Source organism: Nerophis ophidion, linkage group LG05, assembly GCF_033978795.1.
Source record: "Nerophis ophidion isolate RoL-2023_Sa linkage group LG05, RoL_Noph_v1.0, whole genome shotgun sequence".
Lineage (NCBI taxonomy): Eukaryota > Metazoa > Chordata > Actinopteri > Syngnathiformes > Syngnathidae > Nerophis > Nerophis ophidion.
In genome coordinates, this window is record NC_084615.1 from 34,982,244 (window position 1) to 35,008,919 (window position 26,676).

A 26,676-nucleotide genomic window follows, 5' to 3' on the forward strand; every position below is an offset into this window, starting at 1 on the left:
CCACTCTACCATTCAGGCCTGATTGGTGAATTGCTGCAGAGATGATTGTCCTTCTGGAAGGTTCTCCTCTCTCCACAGAGGAAGGCTGTAGCTCTGACAGGGTGACCATCGGGTTCTTAGTCACCTCCCTTCTCCCTCAAATTGCTCAGTTTAGACGGCTGGTGTGTGGTTCCAAATCTATTTTATTTACGGATGATGGATGCTGTGCTCATTGGGATGTTCAAGGCAGCAGATATTCTACTGTACCCTTCACAGATGTTTGCTTTGAGACAATCCAGTCTTGGAGGTCTACAGACAATTCATTCGACTTCCTTCTCAGCTTGTGCTCTGCTTTGCATTGTCAATTGTGGGAACTTATATAGACAGGTGTGTGCTTTTCGAAATCGTGTTCATCCAACTGATTTTACAACTGAAGAACTCCAATTCAGCTGTAGGAAAATGTCAAGGATGATCAGTTGAAACAGAAAGTGTCTGATCTTCATTACAGATGCACTGCAGTGTTTGTGTTGCCCTAATGTGAAGAGGCAGATTGTTTCTTGGCTGAAGCATCGTGAAATACTTTTGTTGCACGTTGAAAAAACATTATCTCCAACCTTTTCAATCACAAGAAACTTATACATTGTATCGATTTTTTTGGTAGGGTTTCACCACTCATACATTTTTCGGGATAACCTTTCATTGGACTTAGATACGGTATATACATTAGTCAAGACTTTGCAAACAGGAACTTAGAGTTCAATGCTCTTTTCATGGCTGGATGGTTTCTATTTATTTTCAACTTTTTTTTCCAAGATGGCAAAACTGTAGTGGCTGCTGTTGGCAGGAGCTCTGTGCTCTTGTGTCATCCTTTTGTGTTTCCCTCTTCTTTTCATGTATATATATATATATATATATATAATTTTTTTTTTTGGCCTTTTGGTCCTGGACCCTTTGGGACTGTATGACAAGGGGTGGCACTTTTGTGACTTCTGCGGTGCTTTTTTGTGGACTTTTATATCTGCCTCCCGGAGAGCCTTTTGGCCATGGAGACCAGCTGCTGGGTCTCTGCCACACCAGAGTCAGTTTAGAGAGACAGGGAGGAGATGCAGATGACAGGGCTGCGGAGCTAGCCCTGAGCGCCGGGACGGACAAGCTTTACAGTGTCTTGGATGAATGAGCAGGTATAGGACACCTCAGTCTCCTTGGACGTATCCTCGCTCATCCATGCAGACTGGACACTGGCCGAGAGTTGGTTGGCGGCTGAGAGTGGAGTCGGCTCTCTTGGTTGCTTTGTTGGGTCTGCTCCTGTCTCTGGCTATGCTCTCTCCACCCCTGCAGACGACGGCGTGGAATACCGGAGAGGCCACCACAGTGTATATGTTTCTTTTCTTTTTATTCATAGCTGTATGTAGAAGTGGCTGGTTGCATCAGCTCTGCTACTTTAATGTCTTTCATGTCCTTTGTCTTCTTTGATGTTTGATGTTTCCTTCTTACACACATGTAAGAGGAATGTGTTCTATGGCTATGAGTTGTTTTTTTCTCTTGGCTTCAGTCTGGACCCCCTCTCGGATTTAAAAAAAAAAAAAATTCTCCCATTCCTCCCACTTGTTTACCTGTATGTATCTCACCGTTTTCGCAAGGGGCGCCAAAAGTTGGCAGACCTGTCAGCGATCCTGTTTTGTCTCCCTGTAATGTTTGTCTGACCTTGAATGGGATTGTGCTGAACATTTTTAATTTCCCCTCGGGGATTAATAAAGTATGTCTGATTCTGATTCATCCAATACATTTTTCTGAAGACTAGCTGGCCTGAACTTGACACCCTTTCTCTTACATTTACTGCACATGCTGTCTATATATACTACACCTGTCTCAGCAGGCGAGACGTAATCAATGGTCGCCTTAGACAGAAATCACTGTTCTCCCTGGAAATGCTTGATTTACCTCATCCTTCTTCCCCTCTTTCCCAGTTCTTTGCCTCATTTCCTTCCACCCCTCTCTTTTTTCAACTGTTTGACTGACTTTTGGACAGTCAATCAAACCCATCTATGCAGGGCCTTGTTAAAGCTAAATGGACAACACAATCCGCTATCAAATACAGACAACTTTGATATGGACGGATAAATCACACTAACATTATAAGATTTGTCAAAATGTTCTCCCTTTACCATGGTGCCTCCATTTTCATAAGTAATACGTTACAAAAGGCCCTACGAAGACCAAAACGCCTGAAAACCAAATGCATTTTCCGTAAGAAAACCATTCCAGATAACCAAAAGTATACACATTTTATAAATAATATTTTATAGTTTTAAATACAGAAGACAATAAAAAATACATAAATGACGAATCAAATGTATAAATGAACATTTAATATCTCTTGTGTTTTTTATCAAAGACTGATGTTGGCAAAAATGGAGAGTGAGAGAGCGGAGGGGAAAGCCAAACGGACGGCACCTTCTCACAAGTTCTTTCTTGAATTCAATTGTGTCTTCCCTTCCTCATCAAAGTGCTGGCAGTCAAAATGTTCTTTTGCACAATATAGCCGTACTCAATAAAAAAAGCACAGAGACTGAGTCACTAAAGCATGGGATTCTTTGTTGTGGCACTAGTTTGTTACGTGCAAAGTTCATAGTATGATAACCGAACGGTATACGAAAACCGGCGCAATCTTTTGGCAAACATTTCCATCAAAAAACGAATCTAACAAAAAGTGGGGGCATATAAAACTGAGGTATGACTGTATAACATAGATGCATTAATCCGATCCATCCATCCATTTTTTACCGCTTGTCCCTCTCCCAATAATACAATTTCTCACGGTCCACTTTGAAATCATAAGGAGGTAAGTAAGTAAGTAAATGTTATTTATAAAGCACTTTTCACGGATAAAATCACACAGCACTGTACAGAACATAGGTGAAGTAACACAACAATTCAATTTAAAACAACTGGGGCAACATCATAAAAATACTACAAAGTGGATTAAAAATGATAGTTAAAAAGTGCATTAACTAAAAGCTTTACTAAAAAGAGAAGTTTTCAAATGTTTCTTAAATAAAATAAATAAATGGTTGAACTTGTATAGCGTTTTTCGACCCCTTTTTAAGGAGCCCAAAGCGCTTTGACAGTATTTCCACATTCATTCATTCACACACATATTCACACACTGATGGCGGGAGCTGCCATGCAAGGCGCTAACCAGGAACCATTAGGAGCAAGGGTGAAGTGTCTTGCTCAAGGACACAACAGACGTGACTAGGATGGTAGAAGGTAGGGATTGAACCAGTAACCCTCAGATTGCTGGCACATCCACTCTCCCAACTTCGCCACACCGTCCCCAAGTTTCAACACAGTCAAGATCACAGAGGGACTGGTGCAAGTTGTCTGGGAGCTATAACCTGGAATGCCAGGTCTCCACCGGTTTTAAAACAAGTTTTTGGGATCTTTAGAAGACCCTGGCCTAAAGACCGTAGGCTGGGCACTGCAGAGTAGAGGTATAACAAAGTCAGTGATGTACTGAGGGGCCCCACCATGCAATGCATGGAATGTCAGGACTAAAATCTTGAACTCAATGCGGAATTTAACTGCAAGCCAATGAAGACTGGATAAATCAGGGGTGATATGGGCTGTTCTGGGTGCACCGGTCAAAAGTCTGGCAGCCACATTTTGTACAGTTTGAAGTCTTTTTAGCGTTGACTTGTTGAAGAAAGTGAAAAGAGAATTGCAATAGTCAATACGAGACGAAATGAAAGCGTGAATGATCATTTCCAGATCCAAATTTGACAACTCATTTCTCATTTTGGAAATATTTCTGAGATGATAAAAACAACATGTTTTTGGTCAGTCGACAACAGTGACCCTCCAAAAACATGGACAGATCCAACAAGACACCAAGGTTTCTGATCAGTGCTCATAAGAGGACAAATGTTAAAGGCCTACTGAAATGAGATTTTCTTATTTAAACGGGGATAGCAGGTCCATTCTATGTGTCATACTTGATCATTTCGCGATATTGCCATATTTTTGCTGAAAGGACTTAGTAGAGAACATCGACGATAAAGTTCGCAACTTTTGGTCGCTAATAAAAAAGCCTTGCCTTTACCGGAAGTAGCAGTTAATGTTCGCGTGACGTCACGGGTTGTGGAGCTCCTCACATTCTCACATTGTTTACAATCATGGCCACCAGCAGCGAGGACGATTCGGACCGAGAAAGCGACGATTTCCCCATTAATTTGAGCGAGGATGAAAGATTTGTGGATGAGGAAAGTGAGAGTGAAGGACTAGAAAAAAAAAAGACGAGGGCAGTGGGAGTGATTCAGATGTTATGAGACGCATTTACTAGGATAATTCTGGAAAATCCCTTATCTGCTTATTGTGTTACTAGTGTTTTAGTGAGATTATATGGTCGTACCTGTACAACCTGAGAGTCGGAGGGGTGTGGCCAAAGGTGTGGTGACCAGCAGTGTCTCCGAAGGAAGCCACGTTTCTCGACGAGGCGCAGGCAGCTGGGCTGAGGTTTTTTTTCCCCCCTCCTCCACAATGTAAGCATCCGACGGTCGGGGGCGGCCGGTGGGAGGAGGCAAGAGAGTCCGCAGCTGCAGGAAGAACGACGCAAGCTATCCGCTCATGTCTACGGAAAGAGCCGACCTATTACCACCATTTTCTCACCAAAACCTGCCGGTTGACATGTGGTAGGGAACCATGTTTGCTTGACCGCTCTGTTTCATAGTAAAGCTTCACCGTCATCTTTCGGGAACGTAAACAAGGAAACAAGGAAACACTGGCTGTGTTTGTGTTGCTTAAGGCGGCCGCAATACACCGCTTTCCACCTACATCTTTCTTCTTTGACGTCTCCATTATTAATTGAACAAATTGCAAAAGATTCAGCAACACAGATGTCCAGAATACTGTGTAATTATGCGATTAAAGCAGACGACTTATAGCTGGGAAGGGTGTTCGATCAAAATGTCCGCTACAATCCGTGACGTCACGCGCTCGCGTCATCATACCACAACGTTTTCAACAGGATACTCTGCGCGAAATTTAAAATTGCAATTTAGTAAACTAAACCGGCCGTATTGGCATGTGTTGCAATGTTAATATTTCATCATTGATATATAAACTATCAGACTGCGTGGTGGGTAGTAGTGGGTTTCAGTAGGCCTTTAAGTCATATCTTTAATTAGCGACAGTGCAAGTTCAGGTCAGTCCGACAAATAGTTCTTCCAGAGCAAACTCATCCAGGCATGCTTGCATGTGTATGCATGTGTATGCATGTGTGCACATGTGTGTGCAAAGTCAGTTCTATAGATCAGTGGTCCCCAACCACCGGGCCACGGCCCAGTACCGGGCCGCAGAAGAATTTTTTATATAAAAAAAATATATATATATATATATATTTTTTTTTATTTATTTTTTTTAATTAAATCAACATGAAAAACACAATATACACTTACAAATAGTGCACCAGCCACAAAAAACTCCCTTTTTCATGACAAAAACGTCCCTTTTTCATGACAAAGAAGAAAGGAAAAAAAAAGAAAAAGGGAGCGGGCCGCGGGACAAATTATTAAGCGTTGACCGGTCCGCGGATACAAAAAGGTTGGGGACCACTGCCATATATGATTGCACTGTAGCAATATAAACTGTCAGCAAAAATTGTGTATTTTTATTTTAAACTCCTTAGCAAGGACACTTAATGTGAGCGATTAGTGGAAATGCTGCGTTAGCATCTGTTCTATGAGTGAGCGTGTGTTTGTGTGTGTGTGTGTGTGTGTGTGTGTGTGTGTGTGTGTGTGTGTGTGCGTGTGTGTGTGTGTGTGTGTGTGTGTGTGTGTGTGTGTGTGTGTGTGTGTGTATTTATTAGTACGTGTGCTTGGGACTCTGGACATTCTTATCAGGAGGATTTATGTTTTTGATTTGGGATCACGTAGAGGCAGTGGAGCACTTTGTTTGACCTGCTGCTCCAATAAAAGTGTCCTCTCAGCTGTTCTCGTTTCTCTTTATCACTGCTGCTCCCTCTCCGTCTTAATGGCTGCCTCAGCTTAGCTCCTGTAATTCCTTAAAAGCCTCCTCTTTTTTTAGATCCTCATCGGCAATAATGTTTACCCGGTGACCCCCTTTTTTTTTAATGTAGCGATTTCATCCCGATCAACCTACTTTCAGCACCTGTGTGACAGTTTTAGCGTCTTTAGGGCTGCACGTCGGTACTGATAGCGTGGTGAAAATGTGAGTCACGGCTACATTTAGTTTTGGCTCTGACAGGCTCATCAGAACTAGCAGCAGAGTGAAGGCAGGGCAGGGCGCAGGGTCAAGGCTAGCATCCACCCCCAGACCCTCTGCTGCCAGCGTTTGTAACGGTGCTGACACCCCAGTATTGTAATTGTTTGTCCTTCTGGGCCTGGTATGAATGAGTGACAACAGCTTGTTGCACTCTCCAATAAGAGCACATACAAAAGCTGTATTAAATGCAAATTAAAAACTCCACCAAGGCCAAACAATCCTAATTTGAATCAACACCTGTCAACACAGCTATTATTGTCTCGCTGGCAACACAAGTATAAAAAAGTGTCTTCTTGCCTACAATCAAGCAATGGTACCGGCGCGCGAGGAACTGCAGTTATATAGGAGCAACAATTAATTCTAACACATAGTTTGTTAGGGTAGGGTTTGTTTGTATCTCCTGCGATGAGGTGGCGACTTGTCCAGGGTGTACCCCGCCTTCCGCCCGATAATAGCTGAGATAGGCGCCAGCGCCCCCCGCGACTCCAAAAGGGAATAAGCGGTAGGAAATGGATGGATGGATGTTTGTATCTCATGATTCCATTATAAACCTCAGAATTGAATGAGTCAACATGCTCTTTCACTCCGTTTGATCTTAAAATAAAACTTTTGCTGACTACTAAATGTTTCCCCTAATTTGTCATGTCTGAGCAAACTCCTTGAGCAGGGGTGTCGAACGTACGACCCGTTCCCGGGCCTGATCCGGCCCGCGAACAGGTTTTATCAGGCCCGCGGGATGAGTTTGCTAAGTATAAAAATGAGCCGAAATTTTTGAATGAAAGAAACTGCTGTTCTAAGTGTGTCCACTGGATGTCGCAATAGCAATTATTTGTATCTTTGCATATGATGCTACATATGTAAAAAAAAAAAATAAACCACATGATGTTAGTACATCAGTCAAGGAAAATGAGCAAACTACATAAATAACATCCTGTAATTTCCATCCATCCATTTTCTACCGCTTATTCCCTTTTGGGGTAGCTGGCGCCTATCTCAGTTACAATCGGGCGGAAGGCGGTGTACACCCTGGACAAGTCGCCAGGGTGTACAACATTCACACTCACATTCACACACTAGGGCCAATTTAGTGTTACCAATCAACCTATCCCCAGGTGCATGTCTTTGGAGGTGAGAGGAAGCCGGAGTAGCCGGAGGGAACCCACGCAGTCACGGGGAGAACATGCAAACTCCACACAGAAAGATCCCAAGCCTGGGATTCAACCCAGGACTACTCAGGACTTTCGTATTGTGAGGCAGACGCACTAACCCCTTTGCCACCGTGAAGCCATCCTGTAATTTGATTTTGATAATTTTTTTTATCTTGATGGATTGAAAATTAACACCAATGAGTTGACTGATGAACATCGTCACATAATTTATTCAGAAATTATAAATTACAAATAAAGATAGAATACTATTAACCGCAACATGTAAGTGTAAAAAAAAACCCATTATGATTGTACTTTGTATTCTTTTTATGATGTTGCCCCTGTTGTTTTGTACATTTTCAGAATGTGCTTGTTCTATTTTAAACAAAGAAAACAATCTGAAGTTGTCTTTATTTTTAAGTTATCGTGCCGTGATTTTACCAATCCGGCCTATTTGGGAGTAGATTTTTCTCCATGTGGCCCCTAATCTAAAAGTTTGATACATCTGTCCTTGAGCATTCAATGGACCACATTACCATTAATTGATTAACGTGGACCCCGACTTAAACAAGTTGAAAAACTTATTTGGGTGTTACCATTATATATACATCCAGTGCATATTCCGTCCATTATACGGAATATGTACTGTACGATGAAATCTACTAATAAAAGTCTTAATCAATCAATCAAATGTGAGCAACATCGGACATGCACAGTGACCACACCAGTATCACCACTGTCCCCAACCTGACAAACAAGATAAATGTTTTGTTATAATAATAATAACATTTATAATATAATATATTATATAATATATAATAACAACATTTCTCAACGAGCTATTGCGAGGAATTTAGGGATTTCACCATCTACGGTCCGTGATATCATAAAACGTTCAGAGAATCTGGAGAAATCACTGCACAAAAGCAATGAAATTCCGGACCTTCGATCCCTCCGGCGGTACTGCATCAAAAAACGACATCAGTGTGTAAAGGACATCACCACATGGGCTCAGGAACACTTCAGAAAACCCCTGTCAGTAACTACAGTTTGTCGCTACATCTGTACGTGCAAGTTAAAACTCTACTGTGCAAAGCGAAATACATTTATCAACAACACTCAGAAACGCCCCCGGCTTCGCTGGTCCCAAGCTCATCTACAAACCCCGTTTCCATATGAGTTGGGAAATTGTGTTGGATGTAAATAGAAACGGAATACAATGTTTTGCAAATCCTTTTCAACCCATATCCAGTTGAATATGCTACAAAGACAAAATATTTGATGTTCAAACTCATAAAACATTTTTTTTTTTTTGCAAATAATAATTAACATAGGAATTTCATGGCTGCAACACGTGCCAAAGTAGTTGGGAAAGGACATGTTCACCACTGTGTTACATCACCTTTTCTTTTAACAACACTCTATAAACGTTTGAGAACTGAGGAAACTAATTGTTGCAGCTTTGAAAGTGGAATTGTTTACAAATCTTGCTTGGTGTAGAGCTTCAGTCGTTCAACAGTCCGAGGTCTGCGCTGTCGTATTTTATGCTTCATAATGCGCCACACATTTTCGATGGGATACAGGTCTGGACAACAGGCGGGCCAAGAAAGTACCTGCACTCTTTTACTACGCTGTTGTAAAACGTGGCTTGGCATTGTTTTGCTGAAATAAGCAGGGGCGTTCATGATAACGTTGCTTGGATGACAACATATATTGCTCCAAAACCTGTATGGACCATTCAGCTTACAGATGTGTAAGTTACCCATGCCTTGGGCACTAATACACCCCCATACCATCACAGGTGCTGGCTTTTGAACTTTGCGCCTATAACAATCCAGATGGTCATTTTCCATTTTGTTCCGGAGGACACCACGTCCACAGTTTCCAAATATAATTTGAAATGTGGACTCGTCAGACCAAAGAACACTTTTCCTCTTTGCATCAATCCATCTTGGATGAGCTCGGGCCCAGAAAAGCCGGCGGCGTTCCTGGGTGTGGTTGATAAATGGCTTTTGCTTTGCATAGTAGAGTTTTAACTTGCACTTACAGATGTAGCGACCAACTGTAGTTACTGAAAGTGGTTTTATGAAGTGTTCCTGAGTCCATGTGGTGATATCCTTGACAAACTGATGTCGGTTTTTGGTGCAGTACCGCCTGAGGGATTGAAGGTCCGTAATATCATCGCTTACGTGCAGTGATTTTTCCAGATTCTCTGAACCTTTTGATGATTTTACGGACCGTAGATGGTAAAATCCCTAAATTTCTTGCAATAGCTCGTTGAGAAATGTTGTTCTAAAACTGTTCGACAATTTGCTTACAAAGTGGTGACCCTCGCCCAATCCTTGTTTGTCAATTATCATTTCATGGACGCTGCTTTTATACCCAATCATGGCACCCACCTGTTCCCAGTTAGCCTGCACACCTGTGGGATGTTCCAAATAAGTGTTTGATGAGCATTCCTCAACTTTATCAGTATTTATTGCCACCTTTCCCAACTTCTTTGTCATGTGTTGCTGGCATCAAATTCCAAAGTTAATGATTATTTGCAAAGAAAAAATGTTAATCAGTTTGAACATCAAATATGTTGTCTTTGTAGCATATTCAACTGAATATGGGTTGAAAATGATTTGCAAATCCATCCATCCATTTTCTACCGCTTATTCCCTTTCGGGGTCGCGGGGGGCGCTGGCGCCTATCTCAGCTACAATCGGGCGGAAGGCGGGGTACACCCTGGACAAGTCGCCACCTCATCGCAGGGCCAACACAGATAGACAGACAACATTCACACTCACATTCACACACTAGGGCCAATTTTGTGTTGCCAATCAACCTATCCCCAGGTGCATGTCTTTGGAAGTGGGAGGAAGCCGGAGTACCCGGAGGGAACCCACGCATTCACGGGGAGAACATGCAAACTCCACACAGAAAGATCCCGAGCCTGGATTTGAACCCAGGACTGCAGGACCTTCGTATTGTGAGGCAGACGCACTAACCCCTCTGCCACCGTGAAGCCCGATTTGCAAATCATTGTATTCCATTTATATTTATATCTAAGACCCTTTCCCAACTCATATGGAAACGGGGTTTGTATGATGGACTCATGCAATGTGGAAACGTGTTCTGTGGTATGATGAGTCCACATTTCAAATTGTTTTTGGAAACTGTGGACGAGCTGTAAATTGTCTTCGTGGGGGTCCTGCTGTGGAAGAATTTGAGACATGGGCCCCTTTGAGAGATCACATTTAGTTCACCTTAAAAACTTCACATTTTGCACAATCAGATGGGTGGTAATGCACAAGCATGGGATAAAGTGTACAACCTGTAGTTTTTACTGGCATTTCTGTAATCTAGCATTTAATGGTTAATATCCAAAAATGAACATTTTTAATGCATGACACTAGAGCCAACTCAAATGTGGTTGAGAGTGTGCCAAAATAAGAGTTATCATGCTGCATTTAACTCTTTTAACTCTGCTGCTATAATATATCCTGCAAAACAGCAACGCGCACACAAAACACACTGTTACTGATATTGATTGGTTGCGTGTGAACCGCATCAAAATGTAACGACCCGACAGTTACGGTTTATGTGTGGTATTGGAGTTTTCTGACTATTTTTGTGGCTATGAACGCATCACTCTCCTCTCTGAGCTGCAACCTTATCGTGGTAGAGGAGTTTACGTGTCCCAATGATCCTAGGAGCTATGTTGTCCGGGGGCATAAAGCCCCCTGGTAGGGTCTCCCAAGGCAAACAGGTTCTAGGTGAGGGATCAGACAAAGAGCAGCTCGAAGACCTTTATGAAGAAGAAAAATCATGGACCCAGATTTCCCTCGCCCGGACGCGGGTCACCGGGGCCCCCCTCTGGAGCCAGGCCCGGAGGTGGGGCACGATGGCGAGCGCCTGGTGGCCGGGCCTGTTCCCATGGGGCCCGGCCGGGCACAGCCCGAAGAGGCAACGTGGGTCACCCCTCCAATGGGCTCACCACCCATAGCAGGGGCCATAGAGGTCGGGTGCATTGTGAGCTGGGCGACAGCCGAAGGCAGGGCACTTGGCGGTCCGATCCTCGGCTACAGAAGCTAGCTCTTGGGATGTGGAACGTCACGTCACTGGGGGGGAAAGAGCCTGAGCTAGTGCGCGAAGTCGAGAAATTCCGGCTGGATATAGTCGGACTCACTTCGACGCACAGCAAGGGCTCTGGAACCACTTCTCTCGAGAGGGATTGGACCCTCTTCCACTCTGGCGTTGCCGGCAGTGAGAGGCGACGGGCTGGGGTGGCAATTCTTGTTTCCCCCCGGCTCAAAGCCTGTACGTTGGAGTTCAACCCGGTGGACGAAAGGGTAGCCTCCCTCCGCCTTCGGGTGGGGGGACGGGTCCTGACTGTTGTTTGTGCTTATGCACCAAACGGCAGTTCAGAGTACCCACCCTTTTTGGGAACACTCGAGGGAGTACTGGAAAGTGCTCCCCCGGGTGATTCCCTTGTCCTACTGGGAGACTTCAACGCTCACGTTGGCAACGACAGTGAAACCTGGAGAGGCGTGATTGGGAAGAATGGCCGCCCGGATCTGAACCCGAGTGGTGTTTTGTTATTGGACTTTTGTGCTCGTCACAGTTTGTCCATAACGAACACCATGTTCAAACATAAGGGTGTCCATATGTGCACTTGGCATCAGGACACCCTAGGCCGCAGTTCCATGATCGACTTTGTAGTTGTGTCATCGGATTTGCGGCCTCATGTTTTGGACACTCGGGTGAAGAGAGGGGCGGAGCTTTCTACCGATCACCACCTGGTGGTGAGTTGGCTGCGATGGTGGGGGAGGATGCCGGACAGACCTGGGAGGCCCAAACGCATTGTGAGGGTCTGCTGGGAACGTCTGGCAGAGTCTCCTGTCAGACAAAGTTTTAATTCCCACCTCCGGAAGAACTTTGAACATGTCACGTGGGAGGTGCTGGACATTGAGTCCGAGTGGACCATGTTCCGCACCTCTATTGTCGAGGCGGAAGATCGGAGCTGTGGCCGCAAGGTAGTTGGTGCCTGTCGGGGCGGAAATCCTAAAACCCCTTGGTGGACACCAGCGGTGAGGGATGCCGTCAAGCTGAAGAAGGAGTCCTATCGGGTCCTTTTGGCTCATAGGACTCCGGAGGCAGTGGACAGGTACCGACAGGCCAAGCGGTGTGCAGCTTCAGCGGTCGCGGAGGCAAAAACTCGGACATGGGAAGAGTTCGGGGAAGCCACGGAAAACGACTTCCGGACGGCTTCGAAGCGATTCTGGACCACCGTCCGCCGCCTCAGGAAGGGGAAGCAGTGCACTATCAACACCGTGTAAGGTGCGGATGGTGTTCTTCTGACCTCGACTGCGGATGTTGTGGATAGGTGGAAGGAATACTTCGAAGACCTCCTCAATCCCACCAACACGTCTTCCTATGAGGAAGCAGTGCCTGGGGAATCTGTGGTGGACTCTCCTATTTCTGGGGCTGAGGTCGCTGAGGTAGTTAAAAAGCTCCTCGGTGGCAAGGCCCCAGGGGTGGACGAGATCCGCCCGGAGTTCCTTAAGGCTCTGGATGCTGTGGGGCTGTCTTGGTTGACAAGACTTTGCAGCATCGCGTGGACATCGGGGGCGGTACCTCTGGATTGGCAGACCGGGGTGGTGGTTCCTCTCTTTAAGAAGGGGGACCGGAGGGTGTGTTCCAACTATCGTGGGATCACACTCCTCAGCCTTCCCGGTAAGGTTTATTCAGGTGTACTGGAGAGGAGGCTACGTCGGATAGTCGAACCTCGGATTCAGGAGGAACAGTGTGGTTTTCGTCCTGGTCGTGGAACTGTGGACCAGCTCTATACTCTCGGCAGGGTTCTTGAGGGTGCATGGGAGTTTGCCCAACCAGTCTACATGTGCTTTGTGGACTTGGAGAAGGCATTCGACCGTGTCCCTCGGGAAGTCCTGTGGGGAGTGTTATTGTGGCGGTCCGCTCCCTGTACGATCAGTGCCAGAGCTTGGTCCGCATTGCCGGCAGTAAGTCGAACACATGTCCAGTGAGGTTTGGACTCCGCCAAGGCTGTCCTTTGTCACCGATTCTGTTCATAACTTTTATGGACAGAATTTCTAGGCGCAGTCAAGGCGTTGAGGGGTTCCGGTTTGGTAACCGCAGGATTAGGTCTCTGCTTTTTGCAGATGATGTGGTCCTGATGGCTTCATCTGACCGGGATCTTCAGCTCTCGCTGGATCGGTTCGCAGCCGAGTGTAAAGCGACCGGAATGAGAATCAGCACCTCCAAGTCCGAGTCCATGGTTCTCGCCCGGAAAAGGGTGGAGTGCCATCTCCGGGTTGGGGAGGAGACCCTGCCCAAGTGGAGGAGTTCAAGTACCTAGGAGTCTTGTTCACGAGTGAGGGAAGAGTGGATCGTGAGATCGACAGGCGGATCGGTGCGGCGTCTTCAGTAATGCGGACGTTGTACCGATCCGTTGTGGTGAAGAAGGAGCTGAGCCGGAAGGCAAAGCTCTCAATTTACCGGTCGATCTACGTTCCCATCCTCACCTATGGTCATGAGCTTTGGGTCATGACCGAAAGGATAAGATCACGGGTACATGCGGCCGAAATGAGTTTCCTCCGCCGTGTGGCGGGGCTCTCCCTTAGAGATAGGGTGAGAAGCTCTGCCATCCGGGAGGGACTCAAAGTAAAGCCGCTGCTCCTTCACATCGAGAGGAGCCAGATGAGGTGGTTCGGGCATCTGGTCAGGATGCCACCCGAACGCCTCCCTAGGGAGGTGTTTAGGGCACGTCCAACCGGTAGGAGGCCACGGGGAAGACCCAGGACACGTTGGGAAGACTATGTCTCCCTGCTGGCCTGGGAACGCCTCGGGATCCCCCGGGAAGAGCTAGACGAAGTGGCTGGGGAGAGGGAAGTCTGGGTTTCCCTGCTTAGGCTGTTGCCCCCGCGACCCGACCTCGGATAAGCGGAAGATGATGGATGGATGGATGGGATGAACGCATCACTAACTGAACTGAACGTCTTTTGGCTCAAATGAAAAAGAACAGCTGCTGTCAATCTGACGTAGTTTCTTTGTTTTAGTGTACTTACGGCAGAAAGTGTTAATTTTTGCTTGATAGTAGTTGTGTTGCTGATATTGTTTTAATGTGGTTACAACTGACATTAATAAGTTTTGCTCAAGCAAATGATTGTTGATCCAGACCTCCCTGCCCTCCTTAAGGCGTCTCAGCAGACCATACTTGCCAACCCTCCCGATTTTTCTGGGAGACTCCCGAATTTCAGTGCACCTCCTGAAAATCTCCCGGGGCAACCATTCTCCCGATTTTCACCCGGCTAACAATATTAAAGGCGTGCCGTGATGGCACTGCCTTTAGCGTCCTCTACAACATGTCGACGCGTCCTCTTTTTCACCATACAAATAGCGTGCCGGCCCAGTCACATGTTGTATGCGGCTGCTACATACACACGAAAGTGACTGCAAGACATACTTGATCAACAGCCATACAGGTCACACTGGGAGTGGCCCGATTAACAAATATGAGCCACACTGTGAACCCACACCAAGCAAGAATGACAAACATATATACACACACACATACACACATATATACACACACACACATACACATTTATATTTATATATATGTATATATATGTACACATATACACACACACATATATATATATATATATATATATATGTATATATATATATATATATATATATATATATATATATATATATATATATTAGGGGTGTGGGAAGAAATCTATTTGAATACGAATCGAATCGTTTACGTTGTGCGATTCAGAATTGATTCTCATTTTTTAAAAATCGATTTTATTTTATTGTTTCCTTTTTTAAAAAAATTATTTATTTTTTTAATCAATCCAACAAACCACTACAAAGCAATACCATAACAATCAATACCACCTCCAAAAAACATGGACCGGGATAGGTTGATTAGCAACACTAAATTGGCCCTAGTGTGTGGATGTGAGAGTGAATGTTGTCCGTCTGTGTTGGCCCTGCGATGAGGTGGCGACTTATCCAGGGTGTACCCCCCGCCTTCCGCCCGAATGCAGCTGAGATAGGCTCCAGCACCCTCAGCGACCCCAAAAGGGACAAGTGATAAAAAAAAATGGATGAAACCGGACCTACAACAGTTGTAGCATCGGCAAACTTAACGATGGTGTCAGTGAGGTGTGAGAGGGTGAAAATGGAGAAGAGTATTGGTATCGGACTCAGGATTCATCCCTGCGGGTTGAGGTGTATTTCCCCATGCACATCATTTTATTTTTGCACTAACTTAAGTAAGTGCAATGAGAGTATTGAAGGCTGAGCTTAAGCCTACAAAAAGCTATCTCACATATGTATTACCTCCAGAGGTGGGTAGTAACGTGCTACGTTTACTCTGTTGCATTTACTTAACTTTTCGTATAAATTGTAGAAGTTTTAATGTAACATACTTTTGAGTTTTACTTGAGAAGAAGAAACGCTACTTTTCCTCCGTTACATTGAGTATTTTTCCGATCGTTTCATTTATTTATACCACTATTATTTATAATTATTGATTAAGGCTAGCAAAGATGTGTGTTCTCAGGTCAGCGACCCTGCTTCCGGCACATGACTCTGTTTCGCCAATCTAATGAAAGCAGTAGTGACGTTTGATTCCATTTCACCAACCAAACAAGCACAAAGTACAGCTATAGGAAGCTGAAATAGGTCAGTATTTTTTTTAAAATATATGATAAAATAGAGACCTACTTACTTGAGTTGAGTTGAGTTGAGTTGAGTTTAAGTTTATTTGGAACATGCAAGCATACAACATGATACATCACAATTTCCAGTTTCTCTTTTCAACATGTTTGAAAAGGAGTAGGAAGAAGCAGAGCTTATTTAATCCTACCCCTTTTCTTTTACATAACAGTTGCTAAAACTTTTGTTCTCTTCCTGTTCTCAATGTAATCACAATATACTCCATAAGTAATCACAATAAAAATAAATAATTGGTGAAGTTAGTTTTATTCCATACGATGAGATAAGTAAGATTATTTTGTGAATGAAAGAATGAATGGGTGAATAAATTCAGAATGTTTATCTTGGTTCTTCTTTTTTGTTAACACTTCAAGTTTGAAGAGTTTCTTGAAGTGGATGATATTAGTACATTGTTTGATTGCTTTGCCTAATCCATTCCATAATTTAATTCCACATACTGACATACTATAGGTCTTAAGTGTTGTACGTGCGTACAAATGTTTTAAGTTACATTTTTCTCGAAGATAATATTTCTCCTCTTTTGTTGAGAAGAATTGTTGTATATTCTTGGGAAGCAGGTAATAGTTTTTGTGTATAATTTTAGCTGTTTGCAATTTCATTATGTCGTGGAATTTCAGTATCTTTGAGTCAATAAATAAAGGGTTTGTATGTTCTCTATATCCAACATTATGTATTATTCTAACTCATCTTTTTTGTAACACTGTTAGTGAATGAAGTGTACGTTTGTAATTATTTCCCCATATTTCTACACAGTAACTCAGATATGGTAACACTAGTGAGCAGTAGAGAATATAAAGTGATGTTTGGTCTAGAACATATTTAGCTTTATTCATTATTGACGTATTTCTTGCTACTTTATGTTGTATATTTTTTACATGAGATTTCCTGTTCAATTTATCATCAGTCATTAACACCTAAAACTTTGGTTTCATTTACTCTTTCAATTTCTATTCTGTCTATTTGTATTTGTGTTTGACTTTCTCTTCTACTGTTACCAAATAGTGTGCGTGTGACAATCATCTTTAACTTTAACATGTAGTCGATACCATATTGGTTAGATCGATCAATTTAGAAACTTTTTTTTTTCTAACCACAAATAGTTTTTTATGTCACAGTTCTGCTTAATTCCATGCTCAAGAGCTTTAAAGGCCTATTATTTAAACGGGGGATAGCAGGTCCATTCGATGTGTCACACTTGATCATTTCGTGATATTGCCATATTTTTGCTGAAAAGATTTAGTAGATAACATCCACGATAAAGTTCCAACTTTCAGTGCTAACAGAAAAGCCCTGCCTCTACCGGAAGTCGCAGACGATGACGTCACATGTTGATGGCTCCTCACATCTTCACATTGTTTTTAATGGGAGCCTCCAACAAAAACAGCTATTCGGACCGAGAAAACGACAATTTCCCCATTGCTTTGATCGAGGAGGAAAGATTTGTGTTTGAGGATATTAATAGCGACGGACTAGAAAAAAAAACAAAAAAAAACGTGACTGCATTGGGACGGATTCAGATGTTTTTAGACGCATTTACTCGGATAATTGTGGGAAAGCCCTTATCTTTCTATTGTGTTGCTTGCGTTTTAGTGAGTTTAATAGTACCTGATAGTCAGAGGGGCGTGTCCGACGAAGTGTCTCAGGAAAGTCGATGGCAGCTTTATGGGCGGCACAAGCTCAACTGATCTCCGGTAAGAAGCAACTTTTTACCACAATTTTCTTACCGAAAGCTGCTGGTTGACATTCGGTTGGGATCCATGTTCGCTGTGATCCATAGTAAAGTTTCCCCTACATGAATTTTAAACAAGGAATCACCGTTTGTTTGTGTGGTTAAAGGCTAAAGCTTCCCAACTCCATCTTTCTACTTTGACTTCTCCATTATTAATTGAACAAATTGCAAAAGATTCAGCAACACAGATGTCCAAAATACTGTGTAATTATGCGGTTAAAGCAGATGACTTTTAGCTGTGTGTGTGTGCAGCGCTCATATTTCCTAACAGCCCGTGACGTCAAGCGTACACGTCATCATTACGCAACGTTTTCAAGAAAAAACTCCCGGGAAATTTTAAATTGCAATTTAGTAAACTAAAAAGGCCGTATTGGCATGTGTTGCAATGTTAATATTTCATCATTGCTATATAAACTATCAGACTGCGTGGTCGGTAGTAGTGGGTTTCAGTAGGCCTCTAAGGCAGTGGTAAAAAACAATGGCGGTCACACTAAATATTCAGACCAAAGACACCATTTGGATGTGTTCACTATGAGCTGTACTTGCTTGTATGCTGTGTATTGATAGCAAATATATACTGCTATGCAAGCTGTACACTGACCACTTTAAAGTACATCCAATTTCTAAAGTAGTCTCCCTTTGGAACTTATTGCTGAAATGTGAGAGAACTGTGCTCACTTTTGGGAAACATCCAATCATAGGTCAAGTAAAGTCAACGCTATGACATTGTGACTTATGTCAGTGTTTAGATAGTGTCCACTGATGACGCACTGTTTGCCAACAACATGTTGGGTCAAATACAGGACGAGTACCGTCAAAGTCAATCTTTTGAAAAAGGCGAACACTTATTATGCTGCAAAAAAACAGGCTCCGGTATCCCCAGTGAGACAGTGGTGTTGGATGTTGAATAGCCAAAGTGATAGATAAAAAAACAGAGCAAAATATTATGCTGGCAGAAAAATGGGGAAAATAAAGAATGGCACCATTCTAATATTGTTGTTTCTGACACACACACACACACACACACACACACACACACACACACACAAGCACACACGAACAGTGCATATTGGGGCAGTGATGACTCATCGTCTCACACGCGCACACACATACACGCGCGCGCACACACACACCGTGGCAATGGGCATGATGGGCATGATAACTGGGAATTAACATCACGCTAGCGGTGACATAACTACCAGACAACATGGCAAACACCTGCTGCAGCATTAATGAACAAGCGTGGGTGTGTGTGTGTGTGTGTGTGTGTGTGTGGGGGGGGGGGGGGGGATGGGTATGTGAGGTCACAACTGTTATGGTGCAGTTTAAAGGGAAGGGAACGAAAGATAAAAAGAAGCATGGAGTCATGTTCATTTGCTTTGACGTCTGTTAACTCACACTAATTAATTAATTGGCAGAGCGAGGGCGTTTAGGGACATTAGCGTTGTTATGTAATTTACTTCATTTTAATTTAGATTGAAGAATTATTATTATTTCCGCATTGCATGTCTTCTACTTTAGCTGGATTGTATACGTGTATAATGAGGTGTCTGATGACCATAGGTCTTCTTAATTGCTCTATTGTATTATATTACATGCATCTGATGGTCTATTGTTCACATTTTACAAGAACAAAAACTTAACCTTGCCAAAATATAGAAGTAAAAACCTAGTATTACAAGAATCAACGCAACATTGCGCGACCCAAAAATTGTACGAGAATATTGTTGTAAATGTTCAAATATTTGTTGTGATATATGTTCATGCATTATGCATAAGTAACATAGTATCGTGTATTGTGAAATATGATACTTTTAATAATGGAATTAATTTATAGTTAATTCAAAATAAAGACATATATACATGGTATACGTATATACATAAGAATTGGAAGATGAAAAATCCTGTGATAAAGCAACATTTGTCACTTTTTTAGACAAAAGTGTCAATAATGCAAGATAATAGTTTATATATATATATATATATATATATATATATATATAATGCGTTAATTACGAGTTAACTCTTCAATCTATTAACGCCAACAATTATTTTATCGCACATTTGCATATGTTGTTTACATGCTTTTATTTTGTTAACGCTTTTTCTTTGCAAGATGGCGACGCCCGGACGTGCTTCGGCGTCGAGGGGCTCTTGGTAAAGATGGAACATTTGGCAAAAATACTGGACAATTCTGCAAATTTCATGGCTGGCTTACAGCGTGGTCACTCCGGGATCACTTACGACCGCCAGACAATTCTGGATGTGGATAGATCGGGCCGTTTTGGACTGAATGACGCGTGCTTGCTAGACCGGCTAGCTAGCATGGGAATACTTTGCCGGCTACATCCAGCGGCCTGTGAAGCAGCGGAGTATATGTGTTGTCTGTCTATTTATGAATAATGCAGACGAGGAGTGTTGGCTGAGTTCTTAACGTTTGCTTTCAGAGCGTGTATATCACAACATACAAGATGCCGTCATGGAGACACACAACCTATACCGGGCTACCGCGCATGCTCGTCACTCCTGTTGCATGCTGTGTAGGGTAGTTTTTTTTCCCCCTGGCTCATAACATCACGATATAGTACCATGTATATGATGCGTTCAGTTTATCAAAGCACCAAGCAAACAATCGGAAAATTCCCATCATATCAATTCCTAGATATGGTCATGATTGTTTTATGGGCACTACGCAGAATAAACAACATTATTAATATTGCTACTACGGATAATTTGATCAAAAATTCCCTAAAACAGCCCACTACCTATAATATAGGTTTTTTAAACATAAGATCCCTGATAAAAAAAATGTTTCTGCTGTTACCTCAGAAATTGCCTGTTCGGATGTTATGATTGTGGCTCAGAAATTTGTATGTAGGTTATATTTATTTTCCATAATAACTTAAATACCCTGGCAGTGGCAATAAGCTTAAATGTTTGTATTTACATTTTTTGAGTTGATTTTCATAAAATATGCTTTTTAACTGCTACTGTTTAACAAGGACTGATTTAAATTGTGTTTGCACAACAAATGTTTTGGCGCTTTTGTTCATGTGGGAGAATATTCCAATAAAGGTGCATTACACACTACTTTTGAATTCATTATTGGGCTTTGCGTATACAATGCAGTTAATCGCGATTAATCTGAGAAATAGTGCGATTAACTTCGATTCCAATTTTTAATCATTGCCCAGCCCTAACATATATATATATATATATATACACACACACATTATACACATATATTTATATTTATATATATATATATATACACCCAAATGCATACACATATACTGTATATACATACATATATATACATACATATATATACACACAAATATGCATACACATATATATACATATATATATATATATATATATATATATATATATATATATATATATATATATATATATATATATATATATAATGTATATTACAGGAAAAAAACAACACAAGAACATTTGGTCGAAAATAACTATAATGGTTTACCATAGATTGTATTAAAAGAACAACAAACTATTATTTAAAAACTGAAACAACAAACTGTACAGTTTTCATTTTAAGGCGGACAACTAAGTACTACTTGGCGTGGCGCACGGTGGGAGAGTAGCCGTGCGAAACTCGAGGGTCCCTGGTTCAATCCCCACCTAGTACCAACCTCGTCACGTCCGTTGTGTCCTGAGCAAGACACTTCACCCTTGCTCCTGATGGGTGCTGGTTAGCGCCTTGCATGAAAGCTCCCTCCATCAGTGTGTGAATGTGTGCGTGATTGGGTGAAAGTGGAAGTTGTGTCAAAGCGCTTTGAGTACCTTGAAAGTAGAAAAGCGCTATACAAGTACAACCCATTTATCATTATTTACTTTTGGTTTATTCTTTCAATATGACGACTTTATTGCAGTAGATGATTATTGACAATATATAATTTGTACAGTCATCAAATGACTAAATTAGTATCGTACTCTGTGACCTTGTATGCATGAATGAAGGGAACTATAACCTTTTTCATATGTGTTTCTATACTATGTCGTTTGATGGTGCAGGTGTACCTAATGTTTTGTCTCTCTCACCTTGCAGCCTTTGCTCTTGTCCGGACTCTTGGCTTGTTCTCTCATGGTGGAACAGGGCAATGGTGGCTCGGCATGGTAGCGGTTGGCGCCGTGCAAACCGGAATAGTGGCAGCAGGCGTACGGTGAGGGGAAGTGCGTGTAACACAGCTCGTCAGAAAAGGGACACTTTGGGCAGATGAGACCTTTGCCCTGGACCTTTTCCACGCTCACTTTGGGATTCCTCATCCATCTTCGCACCTTATTAGAGAAATGTAAAGGTGTTATTATATTTGACAGCAAAATAAGTGTTGGAATTGGCAGACCAATGTCTGCCTTGTTGAAGCTTGTCTGAAAAAATTTTGAGCTGTTGGTTTGACTTGTTTGTGTAATAAGTGCAGCGACTTTTAAAGAACTGTGAACAACAACTGTGCAGCCTTAATGGTCAAAGAGACTGTGGTCCAACAGCACCACGCTGACCTTGAGACACAGAGGCCATATTTCACCGACCTCTTTTGTGTACCAATTTCTATAACAGGGGTCCCCAAACTACGGCCTGCCAGCATCTAAGATCCGGCCGGGGGGAAGTCGAAAGTTAAAAAATAAAAAAAATAAATTTTTAGATTTTTTTTTAAATGTTTTTTTAAAATGATCTTTTTTTTTTTTTTTAATCTGTCCTTTCTAAACAATTTTCTACCGCTCAGTGTCTTCTAGCCGCTCAGGGAAATCATATCGTCTAAAAATGCATTTTCCCATCGATAACGTGACATCACCATGCTCATGCTCAGAATATATATATATATACATATATATATATATATATATATATATATATATACATATATATATACATAAATATCCATTCATATATATATATATATATACATACATACATACATACATACATACATACATACATACATGTATATATATATATATATACATATACATATACATACATACATACATACATACATACATACATATATATATATATATATATATGTATACATACATATATATATTAGATATACATATAGATATACATACATATATATATATACATACATACATATATATATATATATATACATAAAAACATATATATATATATATATATATACATATATATATATATAAATATATATTAAAAAAAAAAAATATATATATATATATATATATATATATATAGATGAACATACAGCCCATCCCCCGGCCAATTTTTCTTTAATTCAATGCGGCTCCCGAGTCAAAAAGTTTGGGGACCCTTGGTCGAAAACTCTAAATGAGCAGCAATAAATAAGTAGTAATTATGAGGGAAAACGTTTCTTGTAACACAGGGAAAAGGTTGAAATTTGACAAGATAAAAGAAGCCAAAGAAACAAATATTACAAGTATATAAACAGAAATGTTATACCTATAGATTGTACAAAATATCTAAAATTAAAAGAATCAAATCAAATTTTCAACTAGCAGTTATATGAAGATAAAATAAAACTTGTTAACATACCGTATTTCCTTGAATGGCTCCCGGGTATATAGTATGCGCCTACCTTGAATTACTGCCGGGTCAAACTCGCTTCTCAAAATAATTAGCGCATGCTTAGTATTGCCGCCTGGTCAAACTCGTGACGTCACGAGTGACACTTCCCCTGTCATCATTTTCAAAATGGAGGAGGCTGATTTCAATACCGGTAATTTGAAATCGCATAAAGGGAAGAAGATGTCGAGCTATTTAGTAGGATTTAAGGTCCAAGCTATTGAATACCGGTATGCTAAAAAGAACAGTAAGCAGCTGTTATATTAATACACCGTAGCTGCGTATGTCAAATATGAGTCATTAAATGACTCCCGCCTCCTGGTGGTAGAGGGCGCTAGTGATCCTTCTTGCGACTACTCGGCTGCAGAAGAAGTGACAACGAGTGACATGATATGTGCTGGGAACGGTTATGATGCCGGGGGTGCACGACAGACCACTACTCCTATGCTGGCTATGTAAACAACTGGGCTGAAATAAATCATGTTCCAGTCCTAAATATCCAGTGTATTATTTATACAATAAAACTTCCCGGTAGCAGTGGTGGGATAAAGAGATCACCCACGGAGTAGAACGGGAGGGGTAGTTGTCCGAGGATAATTCTATCGTCGCCACATGTGAGGAGCCGAGCTAACTGATAGCAGCGGTATGATAGAATTTTTCTAAACTGGACTTTCAATCAAAGCAGGAGGTAATAAAGGAAGATCTCCATCGAGACAGAGAGACTTTTAAAACTGAAAAAAGATAAGGAAGACTTCTATAAACAAGTTATCGATGCTTTTGATCAGAAGGAGCGGCGAATGGACTTCATTTATAAGTAAAGATAAGACCATAATAACATGTTTTTTTACCCAAGTAAGAATATCACTAAAATCTAATTATAGGGCGATATTTCCTAATAGTTGTGACTTTACTGATAGTTTTTGTCTCAGTGAGAAGATATAATACACTCTAATTTTTACTGCATGGGTTTGGTAAGCGCCGGGGTGATAAGAGGTTTTCAATTAATTAACGCCCCGGCAGCAATTCAAGGAGATACAGTATTTCTAGTTGAAAAAACACATTAACATGAAACTAAAGTAGCAGTTGTGGGGAAACAATCTTAATAGAAACAAGAATATGTCAACATTTTACAAAAACAATTATTGATGGGTTGATTGGCAACACTAAAAATTGGCCCTAGTGTGTGAATGGGAGTGTGAATGTTGTCTGTTTGTGTTGGCCCTGTGATGAGCTGGCGACTTGTCCATGGTGTACGCCGCCTTCCGCCCGATTGTAGCTGACATAGGCACCAGCGCCCCCCGCGACCCCAAAGGGAATAAGCGGTAGAAAATGGATGGATGGATCCAATTATTTAGAGCAGTGTTTTTCAACCACTGTGCTACGGCACACCAGTGTGCCGTGAAATACAGTTTGGTGTGCTGTGGGAGACTATGTAATTTCACCTAATTCGGTTAAACAATGTTTTTGCAAACCACTAATTATAATCTTCAAATGTGCCGTTGTTGAGTGTCTGGGCTGTCTAGAGCGCGGCAGAGTAACCGTGTAATACTCTTCCATATCAGTAGGTGGCAGCACAAAGCTAATTGCTTTGCAGATGTCAGGAACATGGTTTGTCGTGATTACAATATGCGGGAGGCAACGTGACAGTGTAAAAAGGTATCTAACACTTAAACCAAAAATAAACAAAAGGCGAGTGCCACAAAGAAAAGGCATTGAAGCTTAGGGATGGATATGCAAAAAAAAAACTAAAACTGAACTGGCTGCAAACTAATCAAAAACAGAATGCTGGACGACAGCAAAGACTTACAGTGTGTTGAGCAGACGGCGTCCACAAAGTACATCCGTACATGACATGACAATCAACAATGTCCACACAAATAAGGGTAGCATCCGCATAACTTAAACAGTCTTGATTGCAAAAACAAAGCAGGTGTGGGGAATAGTGTTCAAGGAAGACATGAAACTTCTGCAGGAAAATACCAACAAAACAGGAAAAGCCACCAAATAGGAGTGTAAGACAAGGACTAAAATACTACACACAGAAAAACACCAAAAAACTAAAAATAAGTCACGGCGTTATGTGACAGGTGACAGTTCACCTACTTTGAGACAAGAGCTATAGTGATGCATGCTTGGTTATGGTTTGAATTCATATCCAACAATTGCGAGAACGACTTTTTATTGTCAACATCGGCAGCTGAGTTTCATTTTTTTATGTGTTCTGCTGGTGGTGTGCCTCAGAATTTTTTCAAGTAAAAAAATATGCTTTGGCTCAAAAAAGGTTAAAGAACACTAATTTAGAGAGGTAAAAATCAGTGTAGTTACATATAGAGGTTAGATACAAGTTACAACTCACAATAGTAATCACAAGAAAAAGAATAAGAATATCACTAAAATCAAATTATAGGGCGATATTTCCTAATAGTCGTGACTTTACTGATAGTTTTTTTCTCAGTGAGAATATATAATACAGGCTATCTAATGGCTCATCCTGCTGTACACACACACAGACAAACACACACACACGCACACGCACACAAACAGATATGATGTTTATGATGGGCCGGGCATGTCACGACATGTCGGGACTAAATGTGAAGAATGGAAAAAACTTGAATGCTGCGGGTCAACATGATAACTGATGAGCACACACGAGCCAGATGGCACACTAATGACATAAGCTAACAAGAAAATTCCCTAATTTCCTTGTTTGAACATAACTGACGTCATTTCCGAATGTCTTTTGTTCTTTCTATAGGACAGGGATAGTCAACTAAATTGTTTTGGGGGTCACATTTCCAGAAAGCAAAGGACTGGAGGGCTGGACTCCACTATTGGTCTTATTTTGTATATTTCATAGAACCAGTGTCCTCTACAATTGACATTTTATTTTGGCTTATATATTTTATCAGAGTTACAGGGGTGCTGTGCTGTTTCTCCAGCAAAAAAGCTAATTAAAGATCATCTCTAAGACAACGCTCATATGTTTTTTTAAAGGGGAACATTATCACAATTTCAGAAGGGTTAAAAACCAATAAAAATCAGTTCCCAGTGGCTTATGTTATTTTTCAAAGTTTTTTTCAAAATTTTACCAATCATAGAATATCCTGAAAAAAGGCTTTAAAGTGCCTGATTTTCGCTATCTGTGAAGCCACCGTCCATTTACCTGTGACGTCATCCAGTGATAT

General features: G+C 41.7%; 1 protein-coding gene across 2 annotated transcripts in view; it reads right to left on the reverse strand.

The window, feature by feature from the left end:
* The window catches only part of sgk1 (serum/glucocorticoid regulated kinase 1), a 118,601-nt gene that overhangs the window by 79,550 nt on the left and 12,375 nt on the right, over nt 1-26,676 (reverse strand). Inside the window, exon 3 of one of the 2 annotated variants that reach the window (XM_061900672.1) lies at nt 21,973-22,209. The exons of the other annotated variant lie outside the window; for it this stretch is intronic. Coding sequence (XP_061756656.1) covers nt 21,973-22,209 — 237 coding nt within the window. The remainder of the gene's footprint in view (nt 1-21,972; nt 22,210-26,676) is intronic. 2 annotated transcript variants of the gene reach the window in all.